Raw genomic sequence first — 16141 nt, 5'->3', positions numbered from 1 at the left:
TGCACTTACTCATAACCTTAAAGGGATCCTATCATTCAGATGGAATTTTTTGTCCCTAACACATCAGAAAAACCTTAAGAAAGGCTATTTGTCTCCTACCTTTAGATGTCTTCTCTGTGCCACCGTTCCGTAGAAATCCCGGTTTTCGCCAGTATAAAAATGAGTTTTCTCGCAGCACTGGGGGCGGTCCTCAGCCCTCAAACAACACTGGAGGCATCCCCAATGCTGCCAGAGAACTTACTGTGTAAGCAGCCATTTTTCTTGTGGCCGCAGGCATGCACAGTAGGATCTGCCCAAGGCCTACAAGTTTCACCGCCTGCGCCAGAAGACACAGGAAGAGGACGTTCCTGAAGAAGACATAGGCTGCCCTGGAGAGTTCTCTGGCAGCACTGGGGACGCCCCCAGTGCTGTTTTAGCGCTAGGGCCCGCCCCCAGTGCTGTGAGAGAACTCATTTGCATATCGTCGAAAACAGGATTTCTACGGAACGGCGGCGTGGAAAAGACTTCTAAAAGTAGGAGACAAATAGCCTTTCTTAAGGCTATTCTGACGTGTTAGGGACAAAAAATTCCATCTGAATGATAGGATCCCTTTAATAAAGAAGGGCAGAGGGTAAAGCTGATAGGATCTGTTGGTAACTAACAAGATACCATCACGTATCCCGGAAGACCTTTTTCCACTTTGTTCCTCCTATCAATTTCTATGTCATCAGATTTGATATGTAAGGTTCTGGATGATATAGGTCTTCTGTCATTGGTTGCTTCTAGAAGCAGTCCTTGAGGAGCTCTAGGATAAGAGGAAACCAGCTTCTTCAATGCCAGAAGGCAATAATCGTTCTCACTGTAGAAGACTTTACTATGAACTGTCGGGGTTAGAGTGCCTGCAGGAAAAACATATACCAGGTGATGACCTTAAAGGGGCTCTATCACTAGGAAAAGTCATTATTAACTAATCACACCTTTGCACAGCCCTTAGAAAGTCTATTTCACACCTACCTTTTGTATGTAGATTGCCTCAGTGGTTTCTGAATAAGTCCATTTATATTCATATGCTAATTAGACTAGTGCACGATAGATGGTGCACACCTCTCTGCTGTTTTCTATGGGAGGCTGCTGCTGGGGCTGCTGTGACTCAGCTTCCTGTTTGCTTCCCACATAGAAGATAATGGGAGAGAGGAGGCTGCTGGGAACTTCCTGAGCTGGCTGGAGGCTCATTAGCATATGAATAAAAACGGACTTATTCAGACACCACTGAAGCAATCTACATACAAAAGGTAAGTGTGGAATAGACTTTCTAAAGCCTATGCAACCATGTGTTTAGATAAAAATGACTTTTCCCAGTGATAGAGCCCCTTTAAGAGATGGAAAGACCATACAAAGCCTCTGGATAACCCTATTTGGCGAGAGAGAAAAACCTTTGGACTTTGGTGTTCACATCTATCCTTGGAAGCCTAAATATGGTGACAATCTCATGTAAAGAAATTAGGTCCGCACTCCTGTATTCCTTAAAATTTCATCTTTATTCCATCCTTTTAAAAGTTCATCTTCTTACAAGTACAAAGTGTGCAAAAACTCCCCAAAAGTGATTTAAAAAATCTAAGGGGCTAGTACGCCCAGAAACGCGTCAGCCAGTGATGATTTTTAAAATCACTTTTGGGGAGTTTTTGCACACTTTGTACTTGTAAGAAGATGAACTTTTAAAAGAATGGAATAAAGATGAAATTTTAAGGAATACAGGAGTGCGGACCTAATTTCTTTACATGTGATTGGACTTATTGAGCTCCAGGAGTCCGGAGCCATTTGGCCGTGCACCCAGTGGACTACATATACAAACCAACAAAAGCGGTGAGCTAAAATCTTTCCTTATAATTTTTGAAATGTTGACAATCTGTTGAAACACTCGGTCATAGATACTCCACTCTCACGACTTGAAGATGTTCAAACTGAGCCATCCTGCTTTAAGATTCAGACGTAGATGATAAGTAAGTGAGAATTGGGTTCTGCCCACGTCATAATTCTCTTGCACTGGTATAACGATGGCCTCCTGGTCCTTTCTAGTGATAAAATGCAGATACAAGTAAGTCTAACTGAATCAATCTTCTATGTTGATGAAGCGTCATTGTAAAGTGACAAAAGACTAAGAAGATGGCACAGAGCTCTTTCGTCTTGGATTACATCTACATTTCCTTCAGCCTCCACCAATATTGCATCTATATAAACAGCCAAGGTGCACACATCAATACAGCTTCAAGATTAGTTGTGAGTAGAGATGGTCAAACCTCTCAAGATTTGTTTTATTTCAGGTTAAGGCCAAGATTTGTTTCAGGTCGAACAAGTTCTGCTGCCACGCCTTACCTTGGCTTAAACCACAGTATAGAACACTCCTGGGGCTCCTATCTTACAAACTATATATCTATGAAAACTATATATCTATAAAACATAGTGTATGACACTGTCAGGGCTGAAAGTTTGAGTTTGGATGTTTGTGGGTTTGGATGTTTGTTCCTCAATCACGCAAAACCCGCTCCACCGATTTGGCTGAAATTTTCCACAAACATAGTTACTACACAGGATTGCACAATAGGCTACTTTTCGTCACAATAGCGCACATACGTTTTTGCCAGGACCCCCACAAAACTCAAACTCACATCATTATCTCTGCAATCTCACACACTTTGAACTATAGCAAGCCACAAAATTCATATTACCCTCTACTGCAGAGGTCGGCAACCCCTGGCACACGTGCCAAGAGTGGCACTCCTGCCATATTTCACTGTCACGCCAGCAGCACAGGACCTGCAAGAGTTAAATGAAGTCTGAGCATCCCTTCAGTGCTCTGCTAGAGCTGAGGCATAAGGACACTCCCCTTCTCTCACTGCCCTCCAATGAGAGGGGTGCAGGAAACACAGGGGGTCTAGCTAAATCGGTCAGGTCTCTGCCTGCTATAGTGATAGCTCCTGCCGTCTGCACCCTGCAAAGGTTCCCCGAGGAGGGGAAGAAGCTGCTAGCAAAGTAAAAGGAAAATACACACAGGTCCCTTCCTTTAGTTCCTATTCTCATTAATGTCAGGCATTTGGGGTTATTAGTTTAGTGTTAGTAACTCCATGTGCCTCACATTAATAGGAATAAACACCATCATGTCCCTCATATTAACCCCTGTGTGCCTCATATAAAGGTTACTAATATGTGAGACATATGGAGGTACTAATAAAAGACCTCAATAATGAAGATACTTAATTATTACCCCATGTCTCTCACAATACAGTAACTCTTACACAAGGGTTAATGTGGGGGACATGATGGGGTTAATTGCTATTAATAAGAGGCACATGGAGTTACTAAACTGTCATACACAGGGCCAGACTTTTATCTACAATTGTGGATAAAACTATGGTCCTGTACATTTCAATGGGCCCATACACATAGATCTTGTTTTTACGGCTGTGTATCCGGAACAAATTGAGCTGTAAAATATAGAGCAGGTCCTATATTTGTCCTATACCTTTCCTACACCTGTCAGTATTTGCAGCCCTGTCAAGAAAACCTTACCCGTGCCTGTATTTACCCACTTCTACAATCACCGCAGACGAAGTTGCGGGTACCAGCTAGTATATCTATAATACATAGTGTATGACACTGTCAGGTCTCCTAGGACTATATATCTATAATACATAGTGTATGTCACTGCCAGGGCTCCTAGGACTATATATCTATAATACATAGTGTATGACACTGTCAGGGCTCCTAGGACTATATATCTATAATACATAGCGTATGACACTGTCAGGGCTCCTAGGACTGTATATATATATAATACATAGTGTATGACATTGTCAGGGCTCCTAGGACTATATATCTATAATACATAATGTATGACACTGTGAGGACTCCTAGGACTATATATTTATAATACATAGTGTATGACACTGTCAGGGCTCCTAGGACTATATATCTATAATACATAATGTATGACACTGTGAGGACTCCTAGGACTATATATCTATAATACATAGTGTATGACACTGTCAGGGCTCCTAGGACTATATATCTATAATACATAGTGTATGACACTGTCAGGACTCCTAGGACTATATATTTATAATACATAGTGTATGACACTGTCAGGGCTCCTAGGACTATATATATCTATAATACATAGTGTATGACACTGTCAGGGCTCCTAGGACTATATATCTATAAAACATAGTGTATGACACTGTCAGGGCCCATAACGGAGAGGGAAAACTATTTTATAATGTTTTTTAGTAGCACTTTGTGTTATTTTTTTTTTTAAATGAAAAGTGAAAAACAGTCCCGTTTTCCCACCTCTTTTGTTTATATTTTGCCAGATAAAAATTAAAACAAACGCAAAGATAACAACAAAAAAATAAATCCCTATGTGTCACCTAAAAACTTGCGGAAATTAGTTGAATAATCCAAATGACAAAAATATTATATTCCTCAAAACTGCAAATACAAAAAAACCTAAAATGTGTCTGGTCCTGGACCAGAAATTGGCCCGGTACATTTTTGCAGAGTCATTTTTGCAGAGATGGTAGCAAGGAGAAAAAAAATGTTGTTTTTTTTTTATAATAAAATAATGCTTTTTTTATAACCAGCCGTCAGTAACCCTTTGAGTAACGAATCAATTTTTGTTAACCCTTTAAGGATGCACCATCAACTCTTCTCACTATGCTCCGCTCAGTCGGCCTCAAGGACACTGCGCTCTCCTGGTTCTCCTCTTATCTCTCAGACCGCACCTTCAGTGTATCATTTGCAGGCTCTGTTTCTTCCCCTCTTTCCCTTGCTGTTGGGGTTCCTCAGGGCTCGGTCCTAGGCCCCCTGCTCTTCTCTCTATACACAGCCCCCATTGGACAAACCATCACCAGATTTGGCTTTCGGTACCATCTTTATGCTTATAACACCCAGTTATATACCTCATCCAGTGACATCACCCCTGCACTAATACAGAACACCAGTGACTGTCTTTCTGCTGTCTCAAGAACAATGTCTTCTCTTTATCTGAAACAGAATCTCCCAAAGACTGAACTGCTGCTGTTTCCACCATCTAATAGATCTGTCCCTGATATATCCTTTGCAGTCTCAGGCCTTACTATAACTCCTAGGCAGCATGACCGCTGCCTCGAGGTTATGTTTGACTCAGACCATTCCTTCACCCCCCCCCCCATATCCAATCATAAAATACGATGTCCCCACAGGATATGATGTCGTGTCGGATTGTAACTTTATATGTCCAGGCACCATCTGCACAGTAAATGACACGACTGGTGACAGCTCATATAGTTTTATATATTTGTAATGAAAGTAACTTCTGTCCCCAGACAGAAGGTGACAGGAAGTTGCTTAACGAGCTAAATCTATTCTTCAAGCCAACTTTCCCTTCATCAGCATGTCAGTCAACCCCCTCCCCTCACACACGGAGACCCAACTCCCACCAACTTGCAGTCAATTGCAATCTGACTATATGATCCTCAAGGAGTCTCAAATGTGTAGGGAGATCAAGAGGATTAAAGCAGACAAGACCGAGGACCCGATGGTTTAAGCGCAAGAGTTCTTAAAATGTGCGGACACCAGCTGTGTGGTGTCATTACGCACATGTGCAATATGAGTCTAAAGCTGCGAGTGGTACCTTAACTGTGGAAAACATCTTGTGTGGTACCAGTCCCAAATAATGACTACCAACCTGTAGCACTGACATCCCACCTGATGAAGGTCCTAGAAAGACTGGTCCTGACACACCTACGCCCTCTAGTGTGCTCCGCTCTGGACCTCCTCCAGTTTGCCTATCGGCTGGGCATTGGGGTGGGTGACACCATCATCCACCTTCTTCTCAGAGCTCTCTCTCACCTGGAGAAACTCGGGAACACTGTGAGAATAATGTTCTTTGATTTCTCCAGTGCGTTCAACACCATTCAGCCAGGGCTATTGAGGGAGAAGCTGAACCTTGTTGGAGTAAACCACCACCTGTCCAACTGGATACTAGACTACCTCACAAATCGCCCTCAGTATGTGAGAGCCCAGGACTGTGTGTCTGAAACTGTGATCTGTAGTACGGGGGCACCACAAGGTCCAGTTCTTGCCCCATTTCTCTTCACACTGTACACTGCTGACTTTAGGCACAACTCATCTAGCTGTTACTTACAGAAGTACTCCGATGACTCTGCAATAGTAGGCCTTATCACTAATGGTGACGATAGGGAATACAGAGACTTAAACTGGGATTTTGTTGAATGGTGCCAGCAGAACCAGCTCAGGATTAATGCTGCGAAGACCAAGGAGATGGTGGTGGACTTTAGTAAACGAAGTACTCCGATCACGGTGGAGATCCAAGGGACATGTATTAAGATGGTCAAGACCTATAAGGACCTGGGTGTGCTCCCCAATAATAAGCTGGACTGGGCTGATCACCTGAATGCGCTGCACAGAAAGCGTCATAGCAGGAGGCTGAGGCCTTTGGAGTCCAGGGGCCACTTCCTTTTTCAACTCTGTGGTTGCTTCAGCCATCTTTTTTGGTGTGGCATGCTGGGGGAGCAGTATATCAACCAGGGACAGAAATAGACTTGACAGGCTGATCAGAAGGGCCAGCTCTGTCCTGGGGAGCCCCTTAGACCCAGTACAGGTGGTGGGTGACAGGATACTGTCTGTGGTGAGCTCCATGCTAGAGAATAAATCCCATCCCATGTATGAGACCTTGACAGCACTGCAAGTGACCGTCTGTTTCACCCCAAGTGTGAGAAGGAGCTATCGCAGGTCCTTCCTTCCAACCGCGATCAGGATGTATAATCTACATCAGACCAAGCGAAGATCACTCCACACAGGGAACTAAATGATTATGATTCTGAAGTCTTCCTTCTTTCTTCTCTTCCTTAGCTGCTATGGACTCCTAGTATATCTTCTTTTTCTCAGTATATGTGTGTTTACTTCCGTAGTATATTACTGTGTATTATCCTGTATCTGTATTACTATGCTGCTGTAACATACTGAAATTTCCCCACTGTGGGACTATTAAAGGATTATCTTATCTTATATAAACGCCTGGACCACAGTATAAGCAATGTTCTCTCCAATGTCACCTTTCTGATACCGCAACTGCTATCTCCTAGGTCACCCGCTCTACCTCCAATGCCGCCCCTTCTACCTCTTGTGTCACCCCCTCTACCTCATAGATTGTAAGCTCTTGTGAGTAGGGCCCTCAGTCCCATTTTTGTCTGTATTTGAACCTTACAAATTGTACAGCGCTGCGGAATATGTTGGATATATAAATAATGTCTTATTATTAGTTTGGGCATTAATGCTTGGTAATTTTTTTCATATGTTCCATCTTCGCCTTATACTTTCATTTTGGTATTATTTTGCGGGTACGTATGTTTTGATTAGCTTTTATTCATGTTTTTTGGGGGAATCCATGTGAAAAAAAAATTAATATGTATGACTTTTTGATCACTTTTTAAAGCTATTTTTAGGGGCTGTAGGGTGACCAAAACACAATAATCTGCACATTGAGGTGTATGTATAATTTTTTATGGTGTTCACCGTACGGGATAAATTACGTAATTTTTGGACAGTTTCTGGAGGTTGTTCTATAGGCTGTTGAATTTTACATTCTTCAACAAAACATCATCAAACCAATAGAAAAAACCAGGTCAACCATGTTCTAGAGCAGGGGTAGGGAACCTTCGGCTCTCCAGCTGCTGTGAAACTACAACTCCCAACATGCTCCATTCACTTCCATGGGAGTTTCAAGAACAGCAGAACAAGTATGCATGCTGGGAGTTGTAGTTTTGCAACAGCTGGAGAGCCATACATTCCCTATCCCTGTTCTAGAGACTTATCTATGCCACATTGTGTCTCGAGTCACCGTGATTATTGGGAACCTTTGCTACTTTGGGTAGAATTCTCATATAACAACCACTGTAGGGAATGTATTGGTACTTTTTCCATTCTACATAGTATATGGACAATACTCATGTCACCCACTTCAAGACTCTGTTTCTTCTGAAATGCCTGCTGTTGACTCCAGGATTTTTGTCCAGATTTGGCAAGAAACAAAATCTTTGGTCTGTGCAGTTGCTTTTCTGAAGAAAATTGCTTATTGAAGAGACAGGACACCTCAACACTTCTCTCCTTGAGACAAAGTCAGGGAATCCTTCACATATATCCAGACTAGGCTTTGCCCACGACTTCGTCTGTGTTTGTTGGCGTTGATGATCTGCCTATATTCAGCAAAATGCTGCCATCGATGATTCGCCTGCTCCAGCGTTTTTGCTGCTCTCAAGTTGTCGGTTTTTGTTTTTTTTTAATTGTTGAAGAAGCTTTTTAACAATGAAAAGAACAGATTCGATAACCTATATTGAGGACCAAAAAGAACTGACCGTCAAAATTACAATGTAAACACGGTAAGCAAAACGGCATAGGTTATCAATCAAACAAACATACTCTGGTCTATGACCAGCTGCAATAGTAATGTATAGTATTTTCCCATAAAATAGTGAAAAAAAAGAAGCTTTAAAAAAATAATTACTAAATAAATGTTGTAAATCCCTCCTTTCCCTAGAATACATATCAAGGTAGAAAATTACTGTGAAACACATACACATTAGGTATCCCTGTGTCTGAAAGTGCCCAGTCTACTGAATATAGGGGATCTGCAGTGCTCCTGTTCTGTCGGGAAGGGGTTAATAGGAGCGATGCAGATCCCCTATATTCAGCCAGGCTGAATTCCAAGTGGGGGGAAAAAAACCCAGTCCTCAAGCTCGGGGAAGGGGCAGACAACCAAAACACCCCCTCCCCCAGCAACTACTGCACCCAAAAACTCAGACCATTTTAAGTTTTGAAATTTTACAGTAGCTGCTGCATCTCCCCCCTTTGACTCGAGTCAAAAAGATTTCCCAGTTTTTTGTGGTAAAATTAGGGGCCTCCGCTTATATTCGGGTCGGCTTATACTCAAGTATATACGGTAGATATATTGCACAACCAAAAGGACAAAAAAGGCAGTAGACAAAGACAAGACAGGAAACAAGAGGAAAACAGGGATAAGGGAAGACTGGAAGAGTGCAGTGAAATATTGTGTCATATAGGCTGGGTTGCCCAGAATGTGTCCCATAAGTTCCAAACAGTGTGAAATGGCTCCTCCTCATTATTAAGGACAGCGGTCAGGTACTCCAGAGAACGCACACTCCTGATCCTGCAGTATAGTTCTTCCAGGGATGGGGGGGGCCTTCTTGCGCCAATGTTCAGCTATCAAACATCGAGCAGGCGTCAAAAGAAATAAAAAGAGGCGAAGAGCGGGCTTGCGCAACTTGCCAGGCGGGAGATGAAGGAGAGAGAGGAAAACGCACCCCCAACACCCGCTCTAATAGATCCTGAACCTGGCACCAGAAAGGGATAAGGGAAGAACAGGACAAAAATAGGTGGAAGATATGAGCGGGGCGAGCGCCACAATGCCAACAATAATCTGGGATGGACCTGTCAAAGGAGTGGAGAAGGGCTGGTGTGTGGTACCAGTGCATCAGCATTTTTAAAAAGTTCTCTTTATGAACAACACAATTCGAGGACTTGAGCCCCCTATCCCAGATGAGGGACCAATCAGCGTCTGAGATGGGCTCTCTCAAGCTGTCCTGCTGCTAAACTTGTTCCTCGCGCTGTCTGCGATTGTTCCAACATCTCAGCAGCTCACTGGGATGCCATACACTGTCTACCAATAAGTATTTTGACGCCTGTGGTCCGAGCGGCAATTACAGCCTCAACCCTGCGGTGGATGCTTTCCACAAGACCTTTTATGACGGCTAGTGGTATTTTATTCCATTTGGGTTGGAGAAGACAGGTAAGTTCTTTCACCGATTTTGGTGGGTTGCTGCACCCCTTAGTTCAGCGATCCAACTCGTCCCAGAGGTGCTCAATAGGGCTCAAGTCTGGGCTCTGGGAAGGCCAATCCAGTCAGTTAACCTGATTGTCACTGCATCAAGCCATGGTAGACTTCACTACATGACAGCTGTTATTGTCACCCGGTAAGTAACATAGGTCCGACCCATAGAACCGCCATAATGTAGGAAGCACACTGTAATCTAAAATAGTGCAATAGGCGTCGACGTTGAGTTTATCATGAGTCCCAGTCCATACGAGGAGAAACACCCCCAGACCATAACTCCACCTCCGCCGAACTTTACTGGGTGTCCAAATACTTATTGGTAAACAGTGTATAATGAGTGTGTCGTTGGTGTCGATGATCCACCTGCTCTGGCGTTTCAGCAGCTGTCGCTCATTTACTCCATCTACTTCTGAATCTGAGAATACCTAACTCCTTCCATACATACCTCTGGTTCTGGACATACTGTATTGAGTGCTAGGAGAGCGACAGGAAAAGCGTAGGATTTGGAAGACTGGAAGGATTTTGGTCCAAAGGAAAGATCTTGGGAGCCTATAAAAACATCACACCTAAATTTCTTAAGAAGTTTCTTCAGCGGTCTGAAGTCAAGAATAGGATGTATAAGGGGGGAAATCATTATGTCACCGGGCCTTGCCTGCCAACGTCCTCCCTCTGCCTGCTGATCTATTCTTTCTGGTAATTTTTTAGTCCTTGCCTTAGATTGTGCCAGTTCTTTAAACACCTCTAAACATCACTGCCTGCTCCAGACAATCTCCTCCACTTGTGGGCTTTTTAAGACAGTTTATCCCTTAAGATAGCTGCCTGACATGTTTATCTATACTTTGATTGTTCATCCATTAGCTGACCCTGGATCAGTTTATCATACCTGAGTCTCTGCTGCCTGCCCTGACCTCTGCTTTAATTACCATGAAAAATCAATTTTCTAGGTCCTGACCTCGGTCCATACCTTGACTATTATCTTGCTTGAGCCCTGAGGGGTACACATAAGGGTCATTGGAAAACTGCTGTGGATGCTCAAGTAGGATGGGTGATGTCATAACATTGGGAGGATGAACTCTCATTGCATGGAGTGGAACAATCAAAATATGATAGGGAACTGAGTGGCAATGCAGTGCTCCAGAATACTGAAGACCCACCACCAGCTCCAACTGCCTCATTTGCATAAAACTACAAAGTTGTTAAACAACATACATTTTGTTATGTTATGTTAGGGGGCACCCAAAAGTTTCCAGAAAAGTTGTTTTTGAAGCGTGTATTTATTTTTTTTTTGTACAAAATTCCTTCAATCTCCTTCAAAGTACTCTCCTTTAGAGGCAATACACTTGTCAAATCTCGTCTGCCATTGTTCAAAACATTTAAAATCATCTACTTTGATGTGTGCAAGCGCCTCCGTCGTTTTCCTCTTCACCTCCTCCACGTCGGTAAAACACTTCCCCTTGAGATTACTCTTCATTCATGGGAATAAAAAAAAGTCACTGGGAGCCATATTGGGTGAATAGGGTGGGTGGGGCAAGACAGCCATGCCATTTCTTGTCATGAAAGTGGTCACCGAAATGGTGGTTTGGGCTGGGGCATTGTCGAGATGGAAAAACCAATCACTAGACTGCCACATTTTGGGCTTTTTCGACGCACACTGTTATGCAACCTCTTGAGAACCTCCAAGTAGAAAACCTGGTTGACGGCCTGACCTGTTGGAACAAATTCCGAGTGCACAATCCCTTTTGCATAAAAAAAAACAAATGACCATTGTCTTCACATTACACTTCACTTGAAGAGCCTTTTTGGCGCGGGGCGAGGATGGCGTCTTCCAGTGGCTTGATTGTTGTTTGGTTTCCGGGTTGTAAGCATAGCACCAAGACTCATCTCCCGTAATAATTTTAGAAAAAAATTCTGGGTCGGTTTCGGCATGTTCTTTCATGGCATGCTTCGATGTGACGCTCTTTCTGTTGATCAGTCAAGAGCCGCAGCACAAACTTTGCAGCGATCCGTGACATGCCCAAATCCTCCGATAAAATGCACTGAATCGAGCTCCACCTCACTCCAGACAACTCTTCGAGTTCCTCAATGGTTCGTCGTCGATCTTCACGCACGAGCTCATTTATTTTTTGGACACTTTCGTCTGTTCGGGAAGTTGACGGACGTCCAGAAAGCGGTTGATCTTCAATTGACATTTCACCATTTTTAAAGCGGTTGAACCACGAGTAAACTTGAGCTTGACACATAGCGTCATCCTTGTAAGTGGTCTTCAACATTTGAATGGTTTCCGATGCTTTTTTTCCCCGAGCAGAAAGCAAAACTTCACAGCCGCACGCTGCCCATAAAACTTCCCCATGAAGAAAAACGACGGCTGGAGAAATCAGCTCTTGCAAGAAAATTCACTGCAGGTAGGCAAAACCTTCCGCATCAACGCCACTTGCTGAGAAGGTGTGGTGTGAACAAATAACTAGCTGCAGAATCGCGTACTACGAAAACTGCGTGCGCAGCAGCCTCATTCTGGAAACTTTTGGGTCCCCCCTCGTATGTCACATATCACTGTAATGTGCTTGTAACAAGTTGTTGGCACATGTTTGAGTCCATTCTAATAGTTGTAGTTTGTTCTTGCAGTAATTTTGAATAAACCAAGTTTAAGAAAAAAATATATTAGAATATGGCTACTGACCTGGGTAAGCGCTTTAACTCTTAAGATGTTTTCTAATGTCTCAAAAGAACTGTTTTGGAGATAGAATAGTTCTCACTTTTAAAGCATGCATATGGCTTCTCTCCTGTGGGAGTTTATTGATGTAAAATTAGAGATGACATTCAAAAGAAAATATTGTACATGAAAATCGCAGTTGCTCTGTACGATAGTTCCCACATTTTGGACAAAACAAATAATTTATCTTAATTGCATTTCTCACATTATGAACATAAATATAGGTTCTCTCCTAACACAAATGTCTCCTGGACCTGTGTTATGGGAAATCAGATGTTTAAACTGTATGAAAAGATCAAGAAGTCTTGACTATTCAGAAAAATATTTCCCACATTCTAAGTATGAAAATCTTTTATCTCCTTTGTGAGTTCTTAAATGTGTAGCAAGATTTGCTTTTACACTAAAACATTTCCCACATTCTGAACATGAAAATGGCTTCTCCCCTGTGTGAGTTCTTTTATGTTTAACTAGACTTGAGTGATCACGAAAACACTTTCCACATTCTGAACATGAATATGGCTTCTCCCCTGTGTGAGTTCTTTTATGTTTAGCTAGACTTGAGTGATCACCAAAACACTTTCCACATTCTGAACATGAATATGGCTTCTCTCCTGTGTGTATTCTTTGATGTTTAACAAGATCTGTTTTCCTGGTAAAACATTTCCCACATTCTGAACATGAATATGGCTTCTCCCCTGTGTGAGTTTTCTGATGTCTAACAAGACTTGTTTTATCACAAAAACATTTCCCACATTCTGAACATGAATATGGCTTCTCCCCTGTGTGAATTGTCTGATGTCTAACAAGATGTGTTCTTCCAATAAAACATTTGCCACACTCTGGGCAGACAAAGGATTTTTCTCCTCTGTGAGTTTTTTGATGTTCAGCAAGATTTGATTTTACACTAAAACATTTTCCACATTCTGAGCATAAATATGGCTTCTCTCCTGTGTGAATTCTCTGATGTTTAAGAAGATGTCCTCTGTCAGTAAAAGATGTTCCACATTCTGAACACAAAAATGGCTTCTCCCCTGTGTGAATTCTCTGATGTTTTACAAGATTTGATTTATGACTAAAACATTTGTCACATTCTAAGCATGAATATGGCTTCTCCCCTGTGTGAATTTTTTGATGGCTAACAAGATGTGATTTCCAAGGAAAACACTTTCCACATTCTGAACATGAAAATTGCTTCTTCCCTGTGTGAATTGTCTGATGTCTAACAAGATGTGATCTTCTAAAAAAACATTGGCCACATTCTGGGCAGGAAAAGGATTTCTCTCTGTGAGTTTTTTTATGGCGATTAAGATTTGATTTGTCACTAAAGCATTTTCCACATTCTGAACAAGAAAATGGCTTCTCCCCTTTTTGAGGCACAAAACCCTCTCCGTGACTTTGCTCTCTCCTAACAGTCAATGATGATTCAGAAGATAGGACATGTATAGTAAAATCAGATGATAGATCTTTGCTATGAAGGGCTGAGGGTATATCTGTGGTAATGACATGTTCTTCATATGGATCTTGTGTGATCCCATGATCCTCTGCTTTATAATCTGTAGATATCAGATGTCCCTCTGAGCTCCCATAACAGTCATCTGGCAAGAAGAAAATGTTTACAATTATTCTTACATAAGATAACCTTAATAATTGTAATCATATTTTACAACATTTTATATAAAATTTCCTATGCATTTTTATGTTATTTTTAACTGAAGCTACTGCATACCAAAACACAAGGTTTTTCATTTCCCATTCCTTTTAGATAATTACCCTTTTCCATTCTGTACAATTTCCTTCCACATTTGACTTAAACTGTACCATAAACTGCATCTGTAAATTTAGTCTTAAAGGGGTATTCCCATGTACATAATCATATCTATACTATAATTAAAAGTTAAACATTTTAGCAAATATAAGTAATTAAAAATTCTGCAAAGTTTTAAAGATTTTCTCTAACTTTCTTAGTGGTGACAGTCTGTTATCCTGATCGGTTGCCATGGATACGACCACTAATGCAGAAACTTTCTATGATCTGGGACTTGTCAGGAACCCAGCTATGATTTTCTTATTGTAGCTAGGTTATCAGGCAGGGACACTACATGTATCAGAAGATATCCCGGCCACAATAAGGAAATCATGGCTGATTTTCTGACTCTGTCACCACTAAGAAATTTAGAGAAGATCTTTAAAAGTCTGCATAATTTTTAATTACTTATATTTGCTAAAATGTTTAACTTTTAATTATCTACAAATTTAAAAATAATTATGTAGATGGGAATACCCCTTTAAGTTAGTGTGGCTGCCATCACTAATATTGCAACCACCCCAGGAGAACCGTGCAGGAAACTGGAATGTCACAGTGACCTTATAGGCACCAGAACTCCCAGGAGAGGTGCACAGGGTAATAGGGAGAGTCAGTTAGATGTGACGCCAGTTGGAGTATTGAGACACCCGCTGGTCCTTGGGCTGAGATGGTGATGTGGGTGCCAGTGCTCCACTCCAACAAAGAGCTTTTGCCCAGGGCTTAGCTGCAAGGAAGGCAATGTCCAGGCCTGGATCAGTAGAAGTGCTCACTGCTTTATTGTAACAGACTTCTGCTGGTCACTTGTCCTGTAGCAGTGAACTGTGGCACAGTGGCTTGTAGCTGGCTGACACCTTCCCATGTATTAGCAGAGAGTCTAAGATGTCTGCAGGTCTGATATAATCCTGTCCTCTTACTGACGGTGATGCAGGGCGCTGGCACACAGCTTCTCTGCCCTGCTGCTGCTGTGGCAATCCTCACAGCACTCAGTGTCTGAAACACAAGATGGCCACTGCCACACTACTACTTGCTTCTTCTTCCCTGGCTCTTACTGAATACTACTTCCTCTCTCTGCTGTGACTATTTCCTGTTCCAGCTACAGATTCACCCACTATAGTATGTGTTGCTATGGAGACCACAGCTCACCAGGACAAATGAAACCAGAGAACAACAGCTTGAACATGAATACAGAATGAACATGACAACATATGCAATCAATCATAACTTGTAAGGCACTTTTATGGCTAAATAACCATTAGTAACTCCTGTGAGGGGGTTATAATATGGTTTCCTGTCCCTGGTACATCCCCTTGCTCCGGCTACATTCAACACAGAAAATTGTCATTACCGCACAATTATTTTTTTCTTTTTCCAAGAGGAGCTGATAGAAAATAACATAAAGGAGCGACAGGTAGGACAGACAGAGGTCTATGAAAGGCTCCAATCTTGTCATCAAACACGGCAACAACCTGATTCAGACGCCCAGCAGCATATTATATGAGGAACTCAAATAAGAATTTAAATTCAAGAGTTAAAAAAAACCCCTAAAACATATTGTGTATCACTAAATGTAAAAATCTGCAAATTATTAACCCCTTAGCGCTATTTCATGTACATGCACGTCAGGGAATGTGGTTAGTTTCCACATTCTCACGTGCATGTACGTGATGGAGATCGCACGGGCTCAGAAGCAGAGCCCGTGCATTCACCATGGGAGCCCGGCTGTATCTGACAGCCAGGCTCC

At 42.2% G+C, this 16141-nt stretch overlaps 2 protein-coding genes across 2 annotated transcripts in view; one reads left to right on the top strand and one right to left on the bottom strand.

Annotated features, from left to right (window-relative positions):
- Window positions 1-16141, top strand: part of LOC142195323 (uncharacterized) — a gene marked incomplete at its 5' end in the record, with an annotated part of 202381 nt that overhangs the window by 57168 nt on the left and 129072 nt on the right. The window lies entirely within an intron of this gene.
- Window positions 12674-16141, bottom strand: part of LOC142188864 (uncharacterized) — a 68523-nt gene continuing 65055 nt past the window's right edge. The window contains exon 13 of the mRNA XM_075262046.1: window positions 12674-14191. Within this exon, the coding sequence (XP_075118147.1) occupies window positions 12906-14191 (1286 nt within the window). The 3' untranslated portion in view covers window positions 12674-12905. The remainder of the gene's footprint in view (window positions 14192-16141) is intronic.

This window comes from Leptodactylus fuscus, chromosome 1, assembly GCF_031893055.1.
Source record: "Leptodactylus fuscus isolate aLepFus1 chromosome 1, aLepFus1.hap2, whole genome shotgun sequence".
In the NCBI taxonomy this organism is placed as follows: domain Eukaryota; kingdom Metazoa; phylum Chordata; class Amphibia; order Anura; family Leptodactylidae; genus Leptodactylus; species Leptodactylus fuscus.
This window is presented reverse-complemented; position numbering and strand designations above follow the sequence as displayed.